Consider the following 21,448-nt stretch of genomic DNA (forward strand, 5'->3'; position numbering starts at 1 on the left):
TGGCCTGAACCACCAGGAAGTGGATGTACATCTCAGTCAGGGTCTTGGGCAGCTCTCCTCCCTCTCTGGTTTCCATCACATCCTCCAGAACTGTAGCAGTGATCCAGCAGAAGACTGGGATGTGACACATGATGTGGAGGCTTTGTGATGTCTTGATGTGGGAGATGATGCTGCTGGCCTGCTCCTCATCTCTGAACCTCTTCCTGAAGTACTCCTCCTTCTGGGGGTCAGTGAACCCTCTGACCTCTGTCACCATGTCAACACACTCAGGAGGGATCTGATTGGCTGCTGCAGGTCGTGTGGTTATCCAGAGGCGAGCAGAGGGAAGCAGTTTCCCCCTGATGAGGTTTGTCAGCAGCACATCCACTGAGGTGGACTCTGTAACATCAGTCAGGATCTCAGTCTTGTGGAAGTCCAGAAGAAGTCGACACTCATCCAGACCGTCAAAAGATGAACACAACTGGAAGTCTTCAAAGCTGCAGATTCCTGCTTCTTTGGTTTCAGTGAAGAAGTGATGAACAAGTTCCACCAAGCTGAACTTTCTCTCTTTCACCACATTCAGCTCTCTGAAAGTCAATGGAAATATGAAGAGGATGTCCTGGTTGGCTTTGTCTTCAGCCCAGTCCAGAGTGAACTTCTGTGTTAAGACTGTTTTTCCCAATGCCAGCCACTCCCTTTGTCATCACTCTTCTGATTGGTCCATGTCTTCCAGGTGAGGCTTTAAAGATGTCTTCTTGTCTGATGCTTGTTTCTGGTCTGTGTGGTTTCCTGGATGCTGCTTCAATCTGTCTGACCTCATGTTCATCATTGACCTCTGCAGTCCCTCCCTCTGTGATGTAGAGCTCTGTGTAGATCTCATTCAGAAGGGTTGAGTTTCCAGCTTTAGCAATCCCCTCAAACACACACTGGAACTTCTCCTTCAGACTAGATTTAACTTTACGTCCACAAGGTGCAGCACCAGTTCCTGAACAAACAAGAAATGTAATTAATCAGTGAACTCATTCATTTTAATAACATTAACATGTGACTGTTTTCAGTCCAGTAGAATTCATAGATCTGATTCAGATGTTTGCATCATATTAACATCAGAGTGTAGAAATGTAAACTTGTCCCATGTTTCCTCCATTTCCTCTTTCCATCCAGTTAAAGCTGTTAAATCCTCTTACTGCTCTGCAGACAGTCAGCCAGCTCCTCCTGCTTCATCCTCCTCAGGAAGTTCACTGTCATCTTCAGGAATAAATCTCTGCTGCTCCTCCTCTGCTCTTCATCCTCACCCTCCAACACCTCCTCATCCTCCCTCTGACTCTCTGAGCATTCTGGGTAATCTGGACTCACAACCTTCTGGATCTTCTTCAGCTCCTTCTTCATAAAACTGACCATGTTCTCCTCCAGCAGCTGGAACAGAATAATAATCTCCAGTCACGTTGATGTGAAAGGCTGCTTGTGGTCAGCATGCAACATGAAGACTTCTCCAAGCAGAATGGTAGTTTGTGCTTGTTGAGGTTAGCAGTAGCAGCTGTGATTGAACATTTCCTCACCATGAATATGGAGTCCAGGTCTTTGTGATGCTGCTGCTCAGACTGATGACTGGAAACCACTGAGATCTGCTGCTGAAGTCTGTGGAGAAACATCTTTCATTCAAACTCACTTCTTCAACAAACACACTTTGGTGATGATCATCATTTTATTGATGCCACAAACACAAGATGAGAACAACAAACGCTGCTCTGATGACTGAATGTGGTGTTTAACAGAGGAAACTAAACTACAGATAAACTCTGGACTAAAACATGACAGACTAATCAACACAACTGAATAATGATGAATAGATCTGTGTTCATTCTGACCCTGGATCAGCAGACTTCTGTCCATCTTTGAAGTTCATAGGTTTACCCATAGAGCGGTCACTCTTCATGGACACAGCTGTGATTCCAGAGGGATCTGGTCTTTGCTGATGGATCCTGTTAAAACACAACCTGGATCAACATTCTGAGTAAATTCTTTCTGGATTCTTCAGTTTTAATGTTAAATGTTTTGAAGCCCTTTGTTTGTTCAGATAAATACTGTTTGTCTCACCCTGGATCATCAGACTGGTGTCCATCTTTGAAGTTCATAGGTTGACCCATAGACTGGTCACTCTTCATGGACACACAGCTGTGTTCAGGAGAATCATGTTTCTGTTGAAGGATCCTCCTCCAAACACAGGATATAACATGTAAATACAATGTTTAATGTTGAATTCAAATAACAGGACAAGCTTCAGGAAACATGAAGGAGTATTTTCCAGCTCTAGATACTGTTCATAGTGTCTGCTGAGGACCAGGTTTTGGATGAGGAGATTAGTTTCCAGTATGTAGTCTACTCCAGGGATTCTTTCCAGAATGAAGACATGACTTTTAAGAATGGAACCAAGTCCACCTCTCATCAGATATGTGGCCTTGCTGACCTCCGTCTAACTACCACATCCTTCAGATACAATGAGGCTTTCTCCACATCAAACATGGCTGTATGGCTGTGTCATGTGTTCTCCAGTGCCACCCACTGTGGTCAGTCTCTACATGGAGGAAGTGGAAAGCAGAGCATTGAGCTCCTTCAAGAGAACAACACCTGCTTCAGGTATGTGGATGACACCTGGGTCCAAACCAAGAGCCAACAACTAGAAGCCTTCACAGAACAAATGAGTTGACACAGGAGGATGATAGAAACACCATCTGATGGATGAATGTGTCTTTATGTCTCCTGCTGCTAGAATGTGTTCAAACTTGATGAAGATCAGTTTAGATTTCTTACCCTGGATCAGCAGACTGCTGTCCATGTTTGGAGTCAACAGGTGGAGCCTTAGACCGCTCAGTCTCCATGGAAACAGCTGGATACAGGAGAGTCTTTGGTCTTCCTTTAAACACAGGACACACATTTTAACAAGCTGACATGTTCCTTAGAAACAGCTCTGAACCAGTCATCACATGCTACATTATAAAGGCTCTCTAAGAGACAACAATCAATCCTGGAAATGGAAGAATCATTTCTGTCAGTCACATCCTTCATAGTGATGCTGTGGGGCTGCTTCTCAGCATCATGCTATGGGAGACTGGTCAGAAGTGAAGGAAGGATGAATTCAGCCAAATACAGAGATGTCTTTGAAGAAAACCTGAGACTGGGACCATGGTTCAACCTTTCAGTCCACAATGAGCCAAACAAAGAGACAAGACAACACTGGAGTGTCTTACACACTCACACTGACCTTAGACCTCAGAGTCAAACTGGGAAGGAGACCATTAGAACCATTTAAGATGAAACCTACAACACTGTAAAGTCTCAGATAGTGAAGGCCTCTTCAATACTTTCTACTCTGTTAAATTTATAAAATTGGAAGTTTGGAATCGTACATCCATGAAATATTTACCATTAAATAGAAACTAATGAATTCAGAATGTTAGAATATAATAATTGTGTTTCAATCTGCAAGTTTTCAAGATACTCAAGCTGTTTACAATCTCATAAATATTCACTTTTTAAAACCTTTAAATTGTCCTTTACAGGGTCAAAATAACACATTTAAAATCCAACATTTCAATGAAGAATAAATATGAAGAAATGGTTATGACTCTGATATTTATCATTCAACTTCAAGTGTTGATTTAATTTGATTTGATCCAAACTCTAAAATGATGAAGTTTTCTGGTACAGATGTTTTATTTGTTCTAATGTGGATCCAGATTATTGTGTTCCACAGCTGAACGAAAAGTCCAGGTACCATGTAACTGTTTAAACTGGGGGGTGTTGTTAGTTAAAGTGGACAGGGCCTGAGTTCGTCTGGAGCTACATTGTGATAACTGTAATGATATAAAATAACTTGGCGTGCCTCCAATAAATTCTAAGAAGTAAACAGAAAAGTTGTACTTCCTTTAACATAAATGTTCTGTTAATCTGTTTATTTTAACTAAAATATCACTTTGTATTTACCACACAGAGAGTTAAATTTCAAAAGGAAAATGATTCATTACGGTCATAAATGTGTAACTTGTTCATGTTGACCTTAAATATTCAAAACTCTCAATAATCCTTGGTACCTTTAATCCCAAATGATCTCGGATGAACCCGAATAGATTTAGTCACAACACAAACAAACTCAAATGTGACCCAGCCCACACACACATTCACATCTGAGCTTTTTATCTTAATCCTTAAATAAAACCGATGGTGATGGGGGGAAGGACGGCAATGGCAAGATGGCGCGTCGCGGCACGTGCATATGAACCAGTCAAGTACAACGGCTACAGTTTCTCTCCCGGTCCTCACTCTCTCCCTCTTATGGCAAATATCCTGAATCACACAATTACGCTTAGTAATAAGCTACAGGCTATGTCATGGCGAAAAACCCACAGTATTTATTACCGAAATTAGCAATTGCTAGCTGCAATGCTAAAGGCTAGCAGTAATTAGCGATTCAGCTCGGGTTTTTACACATTAAAAATAAACAACAGCACCTAGCACCTTAAAACACATGATTTACCTCTGGCAGCTTCCAGAGTTCACCCACATCCACCACAGGACGACTCGCCGTCAGTCCTGGAAGTTTTCCCGCTGGTTTTCCCGCTCGGACGCCCGAAAAAACGCAGCCTCTGCTGGTGCGAACCTGTTGCGCGCTTCGGTGACTCTAAGCTCCTCCCACCTGAAACACGTGCGCACTGGATCGGATGATGTCACATACAAAGATGAGAGAATAAAACGATGCTGCGCTACTTCACAACAAACGTGGTCTCTTGACTTTCTGCCGACAACCAAAATGATTAGATTTTTAAACTACACCCTTTTTATCTCTGACTCTTTTAACTGCACGTGAAACTACAGTTTTTTAACATGTTATAATCAACCATTTTTACACATATTTACCTTCATGAACTATTATTTATTACAACACAAACATTTTAACCTCTGTATATGAATGAATGAATGGATATAATAGCCACGGGGCTACAATGGTTTAACAGTGGTGACAATAAATCAGGTTGTGTCTTTATCTTTATTTCTTTATGGTTTTGATGATCATGTGACTTCCTGGATGTGTAGCAGCGTTGATGAGAACACGTGACTCAGACACAACTAAACTCCTGAACCATAAGTTTTTAAAGGTTATTTAAGATATTTGAGACTTGTCAAACTGTCTCTGGTTGACAGATTAAAGGTAAACTCTGGAATAATACCTGGTAGTATCTGATTGATATTTGAAATCAGCATCAGGAAACATTTGAAGTGAAAATGTACAACACAACATAATCAGAGTGATCCAGTTAAACATTTCCAGGTTTCTCACCTCAGGTCGACTTCCAGACACTTTCCAGATTCATGTGTTGAGAAGAAGCTGCTCGTTGTCCCTCATTAGTTGTAAAAACTCATCAGAGTGACTTTGAAACCAGTCTGACCTGTAGCAGAGACACAGGAGTTCATCAGCTTCAGTTCTTGTGTTAAAGTTTTGTTCAGTTCAAAGTCCCATCTGATCAGGAACCACCTGGATGTGTTCTTGTCCCGGCTGCTTTAACCAGGACGGATCAGGAGGTATCTAGTGTGTACTTTGTACTGCCAGGTATCCCAGAATGCATTTCATCAGGAAGAGTTTCTACTTGTCTAATGTGAACGTTGTGTACTTGTTGTTGGTCAACGCCCCAGTCAGAGTCAGAGGAGACTGTTTCCTGGTTCCTTCCTCTTACCGGCCTCAGCTGATTGGATCATTCATGTGTTGGAGGCGTGGCTTTGATAAAGGCTGAGAGATAAAGATCTGAGCTCACCATCAGGTTTCACCTGTTTCACCAGTTTTACTTTTAGAAAAAAGGTTGAGTCAGGTTGAGTTCACCTACCAATAGAATGAGAGTAACGCAGTTTTCCCTCCAAACTAACATCACTAGCCAATCAGAAGTAAGGTGGGGGGTGGGTCTTAGAATGGTGCATTCAGGACAACTTGGGAAAAAATTAACTCTGTGTTGTCAAACTCAGAAATGAGTGTTTCCAAAATAATAATAAAAAAACAGCTGCTGCGTATATTTTAATGTTCACAAACGGTGACAATAAACCAAACTTATTTTTATCGTCCGAATTGACTGGTAAAATGAACGTTATGATATTGGAAATTTCTAAGTTGGAATAAAGATGGATGGAGAGTAAATTTAAATTCATGAAGCTAGAAGAATTAAAACAGTAAAAATAATAGTTTTAACTAATATTACATGTTAGGATGTTAATTGTGTAAATCAGAGTTAGAATATTATCTACAGCTGTTTTTGTATAAACTGAAACAGACTACTACCAGGTTAACACAAGGTTGAGGTTGAGGTTTTATCTGTTCATGTTTCCTTTTATAAAACGGCTTCAACATACACTCACCGGCCACTTTATTAGGTACACCTTCTGCGTCCTCTTTCATCCTCGGTGGAAGGACAACTCCAGGGACGGTTCTACAGACTCTGTAGGTTTGATGAAATGACACACACCTCCTGCACCGGCCTGGTGGGTGGGAGAGGAGGACGGAGAGGAGGACCTTTATTTATTATTAGTGTTATAATAAAATATAATAATTATTAATGATAATTAATTATTATTATTAATAATATTTTTTATTATTATCATATATTTGATTCAGAACACTCAAGGTCAATGTACAAAATTAAAATATAAAATAAAACTAATTTGAACTGAGCTCATAGAGCCTCCTGGTGGATCATTAGTTCAACGAGTTATTTATGAGCAGCTTCTCATTTACTCTACATCTCGTGGTGGTGGAGAAGATGTTAGTCTGGTGGAGGAGGAGATGTTAGTCTGGTGGAGAAGATGTTAGTCTGGTGGAGGAGATGTTAGTCTGGTGGAGGAGATGTTAGTCTGGAGGAGGAGATGTTAGTCTGGTGGAGGAGAAGATGTTAGTCTGTAGGAGAAGGGTCAAATCATTGGCTGCATCAAGCAGAGGAAACATCTAGAAACTACTAAACTACTGGGTTAAGACCTTTATTACAGACTGGGAGGATGGTGGAGAACCATGGTCATCGACATGTTCAAGACTATGACTCCAACACACTGACTTCTTATTACCTAGTTTTCATCTTAATGTTTATTTAAGTTATTTAATAAACTCAGAAGTGACATCATGGCTTCTGCAGAGTTCTCTGAAGACCTAGTTTTAGGAGATGTAGTTTTAATTTTAAATTCACAAAACTTTGCCATCTTCCTTCAAACCGTCAAAATTAAACCTCACCGACCTCTGAGCTTAAGGGTTTCATCACTTTTTTTCTGGAAGGTTAAAGTTGCAAATTCATTTAAATTTACAACCAGCAGCAACAACTGTCAACATCTGCTGGACTCTGTGCTGATCTCTATGTTTAATTAAAATGAGTTAATAAAAATGGGAAGTGACATTATGACATCTGCTGAGTTTTAGGACATGTTGTCTTAACTTTAATATAACAAGACTTAAACATTCAAAGCACTAATTGCAAGAGAATATAGCCATGTTGCTGTTGCTCTCACTCAAATTAAACACCTGAAGCACATACAGTCCATTCAATCATGTTCCAAACTCAACTCAAACACCAACTAAATTAGTTACCAAATATCAGAATCCACATGGCGCTTTGTCTCTGCTGCTACGTCTCGTTATAGAAGAAGATTCCTGACATGTACACCCAGTCCCTTTACATGAAAGTACCTTGAAGAGATACAACAGCAACTATAGACATCACTTCATCAAACAAAAGCTGTAACATTTCTCTCACCTTAGCTGAAAGCTTTATTTTACTGGTAATTCAGAAACATTACATTAGCGAATGAACCAAATCCACTGACCAGCTCTGCTACGCCTGAAAATGACATAAATAATATGAGAAATAAACAAAAAACTGTATCAATCTAGAATAGATAAATAATAGTCAGTGATTATTTCCTAAAAATAACCATGGATATGAGCCAGCCTTTTGAACGGTTCCCATCAAAGAACCATGAATCCCATCATTACAGCAAATCCACACTGAAATGTGTTCCACTTACTTCCTGTGTTACATTAAAATCCTTCTGGTTGTTTCTAGAGGTTTTATGTTGGAAGCATCAGAGCTACCGTGAGCAGCAGGTGAATAGTCAAAATTACAGAGTTTACTGAACTTTGAACAGACACAAACTGACCAGTACAAGCCAAAACTCATCAGATTCCATATCACAGACCCTTATCATGGCATACGTTGTTAAAACATGATACTGACCTTCAATATCCAGATATATAGAACTACCTCACTAACTTCCCTTCATCCTGCTCCAGAGAATCACTGAAAGCATTCAAGAGCCTGGAAGGCTACAAACAGACTTCATGATGCACATCCAGCTTTTTAAACGTCACTGGAAGGAGAAGAGTCTCTTCGTCAGAATGTAACAAGCTAATCACAGTGCTAAATAGTCTCTGTTATATGCCCACTTATAAAGTTAAAGACATGCTAAATAAACAAGACGCTACACCTGGAAAACACTGGATTATGTCCCTGATACAAAGGATCTCAGCACTCTGTTCTCTCATGTTATGCTAGGGATGGGTACCGATGCTGGTTATCATAATGGACCCGGTGCTGATGCTAACGGTGCTGATGCTAACGGTGCTGATGCTAACGGTAATAACCAGACTGATCTGGGCGCTTCATTTGGTGCTAATTAATTAGCTTGGCCTCCTTTGCTCTATCACTGTGTCGTAACTTCAGTTTTTCTCCTGCATGGATGGAAGTGAACCTTCAACATGTCTGAGACCAAACGTTTGTCTAAAGTTTGTCTGGACTTCACCTCTAAAGATGCAACAAGGAGGAAACACCTGGAATTACATTCAACAGACCCCACGACACTGGTTTATTATTAATATTATTATTATTATTATTATTATTATTATTATTATTATTATCATCACACTGGTTCATTTATTTCTTAGTCTTAGTTGTATTTATATTATTTAAATTAATATTCTGTTCAACTTCAACATCACAAAACACCTTAAAAAGAATAAGGAATCAATTTTGGACAAAGTTTGTCTGTTTTCACTCTTTAAGCACATAATTTGAAAAGCACGACTTCCTGCCAATATGGTGACGTTGTGATTGTCAGCTACCGGACCTCTTTAGCTAAACTCTGTCGGCTCTAATGATGAACAAGTGTAATATACAGTTTGGTAAAATTAGGATGGCACAGATCTGTTCTTGGTTCTGAAACAGCAGAGGTACAGATCAATTATAAGACATGAGAACTTAAAGCTGGACAGGTGTGAGGACTGAACTGAGTTTCCAGAAGAACATCTGGAGGAGATTTTAAGAATAAAAGAAAAACTAAAAGTATAACTAAGATTAAATTAATGTTTTTATTTTTATCATTCTTCTTTCCACTCAGTGTTTTATTCTTAAATGAACTATTAGAACTTGTTATTGTAGGAAGTTAATAACTAAAATGAACACAGATATGGAGCTAAATGAATTCTTCTCCTTTTCCATCAGTTTAAAACCAGATAAATGTGATTCATGACACACACTAGTGACTACAGAGCTCACAGACTCACACACTGGACACAAGGACTCAGGCTGTGTTTAGTGAGACTTTTAGTGCAAATATTTCTTTATGTTTTGAGTCATTTCTAAAAGAAGCAAAAACATTTAAACGTCATGTGTCATTTAGTTTGAAGTTTTAATGAAAACGATTAAGAAGTTTTTATTGAAAAGTGGATTTCAGTGACTCAACATGGGCAGAATTTATCTCTCTAGTTTGTTTTCAGCTCGAATCGAAGTGAAAATGTCACTAATTCAGAGTCTCACTGCTTTGGCTTTTTGTTGGAGGAAAAATAAACCAAATCCTAAAAGAGCCTCATGTCTGAAAGAAAAGGTTTCACTCACTCTGAGCAAAAAGTAGAAAACATAATGACTCCTTTATGAATTTATTTCTCTCAGAGACAGAGATTCATGTGTGTCAGTCGTTCAAAGGAAATACGATAAATGAGCGTTAAACACAAACAGAGACGAGAGCGCGGCGGCTTTTGTTCCACAGTCCAAGAGAAGGAGGACGGCAACACACAGACATTTATCAGCAGAACAAACAGGACATCATCCTGATACACCTGCAGGAGACACTGGAGACACTGGAGACACGAGAGGACACCTGGCTGAGGAGACCACTCCTTTCAGGGCTCATAAATCTGCAGGAGAACCAGGAGAACCACAACGTTCTGGCTGGTTCGGTTCTGAGGCCGCAGACGTTTGTTCCCTCATTTTATATCAAGTTATGTTTTTCTGTTCAATGGAGTCGTTAAATCTTCTTCATGAAAACTTCACAAGACAAAGACAGTTTCACTTCAGATGAGCTCACAGCAATAAACATGTTGTTCATTCATCATTATAAAGCATCCCTCCTAATACCAATAATACTTAATACTTAATTATTATTATTATTATTATTATTGTTAGTAATACATTCTATTTCCGGTGCCTTTCTGGCGCTCAAGGTCACTTTACATTAAAACAAGCAACAAAAAACAATATAAATAGTTATTCCACAATCCTCATAATCATTTTTAGTAATTGTATTTTCATGCTTTACTAAATAATCTATTTAAAACGTATGAATTACATATTAATGTATTTACAAACCAGTTATCAGTGGTTTATGTCTGTATTTATATCTGTATCAGGTTTTACTCTTATTGTAAAAGTCATAATCTAATCTTTGGGTGCAATACTCCTCTGAGCCACAGGAGGGCAGTCAGGCGGTGTTTTCACTGGAGGCTGAGGGTTGACAGGTGTTCTAAGTGTGAGTGAACTCTGTGACAGGAATGCAAACAATTTTTGACTGCATGCAAATCACAATGAATCTATGACATTTGTGGTGGTTTATGTTATTTTTCGTCAAATGTATTATTTATTTTATTTGTATAAAGTAACTCATTATTTAATTAAAGTGCAGCAGGAAACAAAGCTGAAAAATGGGAAGAGTGGATTCGTTTGTTGGCTACACGTCCAAACAATAGGCCCATTATCAGCCAGTGGCTCAGTGTTGGACTCTGTCAGTACATTTATTGTTAAATCTGCAGGTTTCAACAGGTTAGTTATAGAAGCTACCAGGCTAATGGTCACGGGCTAACTGGTAGCATGTCAGTCAGAAGAAATAATCTGTCTGGTTTCCGTCGTGTGATGTATTTCTTGTCCTGCAGGCTCATCCCTGGAGGGAGCACACCCGGCTGCTCACTAATGAATCTCAAACAACGGCTCTCATTTGTTTTTGTTTGTTGCCGTTCTACAAACTATGTCACTATGCAGACGATTTAATTATTTTACAGTCGGCGAGCTTCGTTTCCAGGCTCCAGGAGAGAGATTTCCTTCTTGGTCGTCTCTTCTGGCGCCTGTGAGCAGAGATACCGGTAGACATTCACTCATTCACCCGTTCACTGTGTGTAATGAACTGCCTGCTTTAATTATCTGGGCGTACGAGAGACAAACTAATGACTCTATCTGTCTCTCTGTCCTGGTTCTGCTGCGACGCTCTGGACTCATAAGAACCACCGACAAACGAATATGAGTTTAAAACCAACAGAGATCTGACTAATAAACAGGACGGAGTCGAGGAACGTTTTCAGAGGCTTTAGATGAAACAGTCAGAGATAATCAACGTTACAACCACTTCAGTTTAACACAAGTCGATAAAGAATTCTGCTTTACTTGTGACTCCTTTGTAGATTTGAGCTAAACTTATTTGTCTTAATTAAAATTCAAATCAATTACATTAAGTAGTTGCATGGAATATCGCCCAAGTATTACAGCTCCTGTTGACAGAGTTACAGCAACATGACAAAACAACAAAAATGGAATTTTTCTGATGGAAGAGATTCCAGCAGGATGGATGATGTGGTCAGAACCTGGGAGGAGACGTTTCAGGGAGGAACTCAGCAGAGACGCCAGTTCCAACGCTAAAAGCAATGCTAATGCTAATGGAGATGCTACAGACGAACCGGGGTGGAGGCTACAGGGCTCCTCTCTCCAGCTCGAGAGCCCTTATGTGCAGATGCATGGCTTCCACCTCAAGCTGCTTGTTTTTGGTTTCTACCTCCTTTATTTGGAGGCTACGTGGAGATCCTCCGTGCTCATTTTACTATGACTGGATCTGTGACCGAAAAACGAAGCGTGACAAGAAGACGGACGAGCCCGCTACGCTATGGCACAATCCTATTTGCATATGGGAACAAAGTAAAATACACAGGGCAGCCCATTAAAATGACCACAGTCAATGACACAAATGACAAGGAAGGAAAACAGAGGCCATGCTAAAGGTGATGCTAAAGCTGAAGCTAACGGTGACATTAAGGTGAAGCTAACACTGTTGCTAATAGAAATACTACTGCTACCAGCCTGTTAGCACTGACAGCAGAATGCTATGAGCAGAGCTAACAGGCTAAATGTAAGCAGCCTTCAACAGACAAATTAAATTCAAATAAAACATCTTTCCTATTTACACTGTAAGAATCTCAATAATAACTAATAAATTAAGCTGAGGTATAAATGATCTCTACACATATTTAACCAGAGAAATGTTTTAAAACGCTCCGAGCACTCGTCCAGTTTTATGATAAAAACGGAGGCTGTTCAGATTCCTCTTCAGAGTCTTAATGATTTATTTAACACCAACAAACACGGCGCCTCAAACCGACAGGAGGGAAAGTGTGTGGATTCCCCTCAGCACCACGCTTCATCTCAGCTGTCATGTCCGACGCTAGCAGCAGCGTGGAAGACAAATTGGGGTTAAAGGTCGACGCCTCGCTGTGAGCCAGAGGGTGGAGGAGGTCACGGCGATGGGTTCCCATACGTGAGTGAAAGGCCGACAAAGCTGCAGGAGGACGAGGAGGGTTTGCTTTTCTCGTTTAGAAAATAAAGTGTGGGTCAAAGGTCAGAACAGACACTGAAAGGACGTTAATGAGGTGTTTGTGAGGACCAGAGGACACCAGCTAATATGAGGCCGGGCCTGGATCTACACGTTTACTACTACATACTAGTACTTCATTTCTGTTTTTATGGTCAAATCTGTGTTGTTGTAAAATACAGTGTCAACATTCAGGACTCTGGTGGTGATGTTAGATGATGCAAAACATGTACAAATGTGCACAACATCTTCTTCAGATTCTCAGGATTTAAGAATGTTCTTCAAGATCTCGCAAAGACTTCTTGATTATCTTCTTATTATCTTGATTATCATTCCAGTCTTTTTGCAAAATAAATAAATAAACTCCCACTTAGAACAAACCCAAAGTAACTGAATTGTGTTTCTGAACATGTTGGAGCTCGTTCATGGTCTTGGTCTCTGTTTAATCTCTATTGATGTGTTTCATTGTTCATTTAGCAAACAGACTCCAGAGAATATATCTGCACTGAACGTGTTGAATCAACACCTTCAACAACTGTTTGTGTCTTTTTTGTCCACCATGTGTCCACATGAATGTGTCCCTGTTGCTACGGAGACAAACTAACTTGTGGACATTGTCCAACCAGAGGAGAGCTGACGCTTCTTATTGAGAACAGTGTCTCCCAGTGAACAGTGGCTGCAGGAGTGGACACATATTAGCAGCAGCATTGGCAGCTTGTCTTTGTCCTGGTTTGTCTTGGTTTGTCTCCAGCTGTTAGCCGCGTTAGCCCAAGTTTATTATCAGATTAATAATCACATCAATCAGGATGATGATTATTCCAGGTTAACTAGTTAGAGAGCATCGACGTACGTGACATAATGTGATTAAACGCTTTGATTAGTTTGTTCTTCAGTCGTCTATAAAGGTGTCAACTGGATGTTTTGACTGATCTGATTGGAACAGAAGATCTTAACTGGAGCAGAATCAGTTCCCACCAGAGAGACTCCAGATCAACTTCCTCTACAGTAAAATATCTGTGGGCTAGAAGTTGCTGGAAGTTTCTTTGCAGGTCGACGTTGTTTCGTTCTCTGCTGCCTCACCGATTATTTTATGAAAACAGAAAAGTGATTCTCTCCTTATTCTCCTGTGAAATCACTTTATTATTAAGAAGCTTCATTTAAAATTCAGCATTCAACCTGTTTTTTATTATATCTTTTTTGTTTACTATCGAGCACTGGAACCTTTCTTTAATTTAAAAAGATTTTTAGTTTCTGAACAATGAATCTACACTGAGGCCTTGTAAGTATTCCCTTTTGTTATTATTCATACTCATCGCACACACTTTTACTAAAGATAAGAAAACAATAAAATGGATTTACTCTTTTCCCATATCTCAACACACGGACGAGGAGTTGGTGTAAAAGACCAACATTTAGTGATCTGGTGAACTTCCATGACTCCGCCTCCTACAGAGACGCCAGAACAGTAAAAGTAGAGTGAATCCTTCTCAGTTTCTCGGTCTTGGAGGTTCCTGAGTCTCCAGTCTGAGGAGGGAGTGTGACACGGAGGCTGAGGCTCAGACTGAAGAGCTTCCTGCTGCTTGAGTCAGCGGGGAGCGAACCAATGACTCGACAGTCACTCAGTGTCTTGTGTTTGTCAAACTAACTCCTCCCTCTGTACAGCACAGGGGTCAAACATACGGCCCGTGGGCCAAAAACGGTCCATCAGAGGGTCTGATCTTGCCCGCAGGGTCCTAATTTACCCACTGGTTTATTCACACAAGTGAACAGAACACAACACTGAGACCAGGACTAGACAGAACTAGGACCAGACAGACCCAGGACCAGACAGATCAGGACCAGACAGAACCAGGACCAGACAGAACAGGACCAGACAGACCAGGACTAAACAGTCCAAGGACCAGACAGACCCGGGACCAGACAGATCAGGACCAGACAGACCCAGGACCAGACAGATCAGGACCAGACAGAACCAGGACCAGACAGACAAGGACTAAACAGTCCAAGGACCAGACAGAGCCAGAACCAGACAGATCAGGACTAAACAGACCCAGGACCTGACAGATCAGGACCAGACAGATCCAGGACTAAAGAGACTCAGGACCAGACAGAACCAGGACCAGACAGCAGACCGACATGAGTCCAGATTGCACTGATTTATATGAAGGAATAATGTTTTTAAAGGATATTTTATTAAATGTAAACATTCTCCTAATTTACTTGTTCTTTTTTGAACCAAAACAAATGGAAACAGTTTAGAGTTGTCATTTATACGTTTATATTCTTATAGGTTACTATTCTGTTACTGGTCCAACCCACTTGGGATCAAACTGGGCTGAATGTGGCCCCTGAAGAGGCCGTGATGTTTGTTTAGAGACGTTTGTCCTGCAGAGGGCAGTAATCAGACCAGTAGATCAAACCCAAAAGGTGAATTAGTAGAAGAAGAAGAATGTGCAGCTGCACACCCATTGGACACTTACCATAGCCTGTATAACTAGTGGACAACATGACAGGTCCTCTACAGTGAAGCTGAAGTATGTAGAGCTCCCCCTGGTGGCTGGAGGCTGCAGGACAGGTCATAATGATAGTGAATGGGACCAAGCGCAACAACACAACACCTTGTTAATATTAATGCACATTATTAATCCTGCCTATAGGAATATAATATATATATTCACCTCTGTCTCTATTTTTATACAGTAGTTTCTATGTGATGTTTTTTTGCCTATACTATTTTATTTTTACTATATTTTAACATATATTTTTTGTATTTTTACTTATTTTTACGTTATTTTCATTATACAAGATTTTTAATTATATTCTGTTTTTATTTTATTAGAGTTTTACATATATTTTATTTTATTAAATGTTTATTTTTTTTATTTTTACTTGTGGATCTCAGTATTGTTTTTATGTACAACTAAGCTACTGCGACTAAACAACTTTCCTTGTGGGTGAATAAAATCTATGTTAATATGACACTGATGTACGTTCATGTCGACTCTCAGGAAAAAAAATCTGTTGAGGTTTTGAGACACTTTTATGCAGAAATGTGAATATTTCTAATAGAGAATAGTAAGATATATGTTTGACTTATCATGTGATCAGCCTCCATCAACAGAACAAATGTTTCTGTGTAAACTGAGCAACAGGATTTAATTAGTTTGTTTTGTAAAGTGTTTAGAGCTTGTTTTCATTTGACTGAATATTTTTCAAAGCTAAGCGGTTGGTGGTTCGTGCAGGATCCTCCACAGAATGACAAACAGCGTTTATGGAAGATGTTGTCGTGCTGATACACGGACACGTTCCTCATTTCTTATGAATCTACAGGATTTGGTTGGTGTGTAAAGGCATAAACATCTTTTTCTTTGTTCTGATTCTGTTTCCTTTGTGTTTCCTCGAGTGGGAGAGAGCTGCCCTTTAATGAGGCTGGTGAGATGCAGATGTGCAGAGAGCTGTTAACCATGAATCAGGTTTCATGGTTAATGTTTACAGGTCAAACGAGCTCTTCAACCTTTCACAAACGGACACTTGTGACAGGCTGAATGCGCCCGTGTGGAGCCGTTTCTGTCAGCTCCTCGTTTAACGCCGTCGTCTGAACATTATTCATGAAGCCGAGCAGCGAGTGGCATTTTTCTCTCCCAAAGTGCTGCTTGAAGAAAACAGATCAATTCTTCCTCACATGCAACTGCTGCTTTCATCTTTTATTCCCGTTTCTAACCATTCAACCAGACACACAGCTCGTCTTGCTGGATCCTATTGTGGTTCATTCAAACACACAGACGGCCAAAACACAACATCACAACATCCAGCACAACAACAGATCTGATGCTTCGAGAGTTGGAGACTGATACAACATCTCAGACCGGGAGAAAATGTCTGTAATATTTATCTGATAAAACTCTACGGAGTAGGGAACTAATCAACGTATCTAAAGGATAATTATGATTTTAACTCTTTAACTCTTCCATTTATGGACTGAACACCTGAGAGCAAATTACTCTTCAAACCACCAGGGGGCAGTAGTCTGGATTCAAACGAGTTAATAGGTTAATTAGCTGGGAGGCTAGGAAGAGCTACAGTTAGCTGGGAGGCTAGGAAACTAGGGTTAGGCTAGGAAGCTAAGGAAAACTACTATTACCTTAGAGGCTAGTAGGCTAGAAAGATCTACTATTTGCTAGGAGGCTAAGTTAGCTAGAGGCAGGTACCACTGTTGATTGATTTTTCACAAGGTCCTGCTCTGATTCATCCCAGCTAGGAGTAGCTCTTCCTAGCCTCCCAGCTAACAGTAACTCTTCCTAGCCTCCCAGCTAACAGTAGCTCTTCCTAGCCTCCCAGCTAACAGTAGCTCTTCCTAGCCTCCCAGCTAACAGTAGCTCTTATTAGCCTCCTGGCTCAATTACTCTGTGTTGATGAAGATGTTTAGATTTGAGTGTGAGGTTAGTTTTTGGATATTCTACCGTTAAGATATTTAGATATGTCAGTGTCTTTTAGAACCTGTGAAGTTAAGTCTTTATGAAATAAATAATAAATATATAATAATAAAACCTTCATACGATTCAGGTTTTACCTCCTGGTACTGATTCACATTAACATGAACCTCACGCCAACTCTGCCTTAAAGTTATTCTGGTTTTCTGGTTTTGGCGTTACCATGGTTACTGTTAGCAGCATCCTCTCGTCTGTCCTCGGCCTCTGTCAGGTATCGCCGAGCCAAGGCTGACTTCTAACACACAGTCTGAGCGAGAACATGGCGCATGGGAAACTTTTTATTCCTCCTGCTCTTTTTCAAATTTAACCCTTTATAGGACACTTACTGAAATACTTTCAAACTTAGAGTGTGTTTATAGGACGTCAGAGGACTGTTATCTTATAGTAAACTAATATAAACATGTATTTGTCCCATTAGAACACCAGAGCTGATTCAGACACTTGTCAACATCATCGCATTAGAAACATTAGGACACTTGTTCTTCTTCATGGTTCCTAATAAACCAGGTCAGAGGGGGACCTTGTAGACCACATTAGACCCTGATTAGACCTGAGGATGTTTCCTGGATCTTCTCTGATTGGCTCAATGAAAACCACATGACAATAAACCTCACTGAGAGGAATGGGATGTGATGAAGTTGCCTATTAGCTGAGAGGCTAAGCACTGATTTTCATTCTTTATTTTTCATGAGGTCCAGATTTGATTCATTTACAGATATTTCGGTTTTTAAAGCAACTCTACTTTGTCATGAACGAGATTTTCACCAAAGTAGTGTGAAATGTTTCAAGTTAAACAAAACTGGGAAACGTGCTCATGTAACAGAATCAAGGCGCTGAGTCTTAAACTCAGAGTCTCCCTCCCTCCTTCTATCAGATGTGTCAGGGTGGCCGAGCGGTCCAAGGCGCTGGAGGTGTGGGTTCGAATCCCACTTCTGACGTTGGTTTCAGGTTCAGATGAAGCTTGGTTTCCCTCCCCCCATGTCCATGACTGAGGTTCCTTCATCCTTCCTTTCTTCTCTAAAATAACTAACGTCATGAATAAAGATCTCATCATGTCAGAGTTTTTCCATCTGGATCCTGAATCTGGATCATGTCTCCAAGTCTCCAACCATGTGGTCCTGGTTCTGGTCCAGTGGTAGGTAAAGATCCATCAGAGACAGCAGCTGATACATTATTCTACTGACCACATGGTGGGGCTGCTGCTCATTTACGCACAGACTGAGGCCAGATCTCCAGTGCTGGCTGGGGACACGCTTTGAGACACATTTTAATGAATTAAGAGCAGGTAGATGGACCAGGTGAGACCAGGTGAGACCAGGTGTTGGAGGATCTCAGAATGACTTGTTCAAAGTTTGTCCTCATCAGGACGTTCGTCTCATCTGGTTTGTACAGAGTTGACTGTATTTATGATCTACATCTCTCCAGTTCTCTGCTCATTTCTCTTCTGTTGTTCCTGGTTTGCGTCGCTCAGCCACTTGTAGGACTGACGGAGGTTTACTGGGGGGTCCTGAGGGGACAATCTGAGCCCCGGTGAGTCCTGAGTTCCTCCTGAAACACGTGGCTGTGAACACGTCATGTTATTTCCCAGCCTGATGTACTCCTCATTCCACATCGAGTCTCAGCAGATCCAGAAACGTTAAATTAAATTCAGACTAAATACGGAGCTGGAAGGAGGATGAGGTCTCCTTCCATCCTCCAACACCTCCGAACTGAACCTAAATGATCTGAACCATGACGTTCACTAGAAACCAAGACAAAGTTCTGACGTCTTCCACTGTTTTCTGATTATTGTTCATCTAAAGAGGATGTTTGATTCTGCTCTGACGCTTTAGCAGCACATGGAGTGGATTTAAGAGACTTTAAGAACTGAACCTGGAAGCTTCCATCCTCAGAGGAAGAGAGAGAAACATCTCTGATAAGAAGGAAATAAAATTTGTGTGACTGAACTCTGAAATCAGATTTATCTCTTTACACAGAGATCTACTTAAACACAGCATCTCCTCAGCGTCTTCGTCCAGAGTTAATGATGAATAATGACGGTAACATGATCTCAACATGTTTCTGTTCTGATTTTAAAGCTGAAAATAGTCCTGAAGAACGTTTTTTTTTTTTTTTTTTAGCAAAACAGAGTCAATTAAAAGTTAGTTTAATTAGTTTTAGCGGTTCCTGGTTGCTCAGGAGTCACGGAGGACGTCTTTTATTTATTATTTCCACATTATCAAATGTTATTATTCGCTCTAGAGTCTCAGAGACTCTAATAGATGTGTGTTATATCAGCAAAGCCTCAAATTAACAGTAAAAAGATGAAAATGGACCAAACATGACAGACAGAGGAGATGTATTCATGTTTCTAAATGTTGTAAATGTTCCTGGACTAATGGGATCAGAGACCATGATATTTAAAAAACCTTAAATCTGCTTTTCATGCCTTAATAAATACACCGCTGGCTTTTAGGGCTCTGTCTGATGATACTGGAAAAACCTGGATCATCAGCAACTTGATTCAAAAGTAAATGAAAAGCTTCAACAACAGGACGACGTCTGTGTTCTGGTCTCATCTTAAACTGAAGCTTTCTAACAGAGGTTTTATATATTTCACAATAATAACAGAATAAATAACATCAGTAAACAGATTAATCAGTGATGGATCACTGGCTCGCCTCAAAACTAAAGTTCAGCAGAAACTTTGGGGAATTTATTTGATAAATTGAACCTCCTCTATAATTAAATATGACACAGATCTGGAAACGCAAAACATAGTATTAAAGATTTTAGTTTTTGGTCAAGAAATGAACGAACACTATCATTCATCCGATCAGATGAGGAGAAATGTTCTGTGTGAACAACAGGTGGAGCTAATTCTCCAGTCAGAGCCTTTAAACCACCACAGAAGAAGAGGATGTTGCAGGTTGACGTCACTGAAACACTGAAGAAGAAGAAAAGTAGAAATCATGATGATCTTTTAACACCTGGTGATGGATCATCCTGTTATCCCACTGTTAGCTTAGAGGCTAGGAAGAGCTAATGTTAGCTTTGGGGCTAGTTAGAGCCGCTCTTCACTTTATTGTGTATCATCAGGATGTTGTGTAGGTATTTGTGGTCCTGAGGCCTGTATCAGGAAGTGAACTTACTAAGGTTCCTCCAACTTATCCAGCTGAACTTATCCACAACAACTATGATCTGGATGAGCGTAGCTCCATAAGGATGAATCCAGAAACACAGAGTTAACCCTGAAGTTACCTCCATAAGTCTGTGATCCTGCTTCGTGATACGGACCTCAGGTTGATCATCCAGTCAGAGGAGAGTCTGTCTAGTTAAGAGTTCAGGACTCACCAGGAAAACAGGTGAGTGTCCGTCATCCTGATGCACGGAGGCCTGAAGAAACTCATCTTTCTGTCCCATTCTGCAGCTCCTGCTCAAATACAACCTGACGACGTGGGAATGGAATCTGTCTGCGACCAAAACAAAGATGGCTGCAATAAAAATCAGCGGCTCTTAAATCAGCCGCTCCGTTTTACAGCCACCTCGACGTTTATGGGCGCGCTGATGGAAAGACAGACGCCACAGATTTCCTCCTGATTGGCTGCAGCTGCCACACACATCACTTCACTTCACTTCACCGTCTGAGGCCGTTAACGGAAATACTCAGAGCACAAAAATAATAAGATGGAGATTAGAAGACAGAAGGCTGAACATGAACGAGTCCGGAAAGAGCAGGTTGATTCATGCACACTCAGAGGAAGGTCTGGTTCGTACTTAAGGACGTGACCACACAATTAAAACACAGGCACAGTCATCAGAGTCTGATGTGAGGAGAGATTCCAGGACATTTCTTTCTAACTCTGATCTTACTGAGGAGCTGTGGTTGAGCCGTTGCTACGTATGAAGCAAGATACACAAAGAATAAATGAAAAGTCTGGATTTATTCATGAAACAGGTGTAAATGTTGTTTCATGTGTCAGCTGCTAACGAGCTTTAGAGACATTTATTTATTTAATGAAACCTACAGAGCTCATTAAAAACACGTTCAGTCAGCTCCACCGTGATGATGATGA

The 21,448-nt window shown here is 40.5% G+C and overlaps 1 protein-coding gene and 1 long non-coding RNA gene across 2 annotated transcripts in view; both read right to left on the reverse strand.

Moving 5' to 3' along the window:
- Positions 1-5,705, reverse strand: part of LOC125022771 (NLR family CARD domain-containing protein 3-like) — a 32,557-nt gene extending 26,852 nt beyond the window's left edge. Inside the window, exons 1-5 of the mRNA XM_047609698.1 lie at positions 5,315-5,705; positions 4,514-4,688; positions 2,791-2,893; positions 2,077-2,193; positions 1,848-1,961 (exon numbers count right to left, since the gene is read on the reverse strand). Coding sequence (XP_047465654.1) covers positions 1,848-1,961; positions 2,077-2,193; positions 2,791-2,858 — 299 coding nt within the window. The 5' untranslated portion in view covers positions 2,859-2,893; positions 4,514-4,688; positions 5,315-5,705. The remainder of the gene's footprint in view (positions 1-1,847; positions 1,962-2,076; positions 2,194-2,790; positions 2,894-4,513; positions 4,689-5,314) is intronic.
- Positions 5,706-12,685: 6,980 nt separating this feature from the next.
- Positions 12,686-20,997, reverse strand: LOC125022418. Its single transcript, XR_007114451.1, has 3 exons — positions 20,727-20,997; positions 15,384-15,467; positions 12,686-12,870 (listed from the first exon to the last, which is right to left on the reverse strand). It is a non-coding gene; the product is annotated as an uncharacterized LOC125022418 (long non-coding RNA).
- Positions 20,998-21,448: the final 451 nt, after the last annotated feature.

Source organism: Mugil cephalus, chromosome 16 (genome assembly GCF_022458985.1).
Source record: "Mugil cephalus isolate CIBA_MC_2020 chromosome 16, CIBA_Mcephalus_1.1, whole genome shotgun sequence".
Taxonomy (NCBI): Eukaryota; Metazoa; Chordata; class Actinopteri; order Mugiliformes; family Mugilidae; genus Mugil; species Mugil cephalus.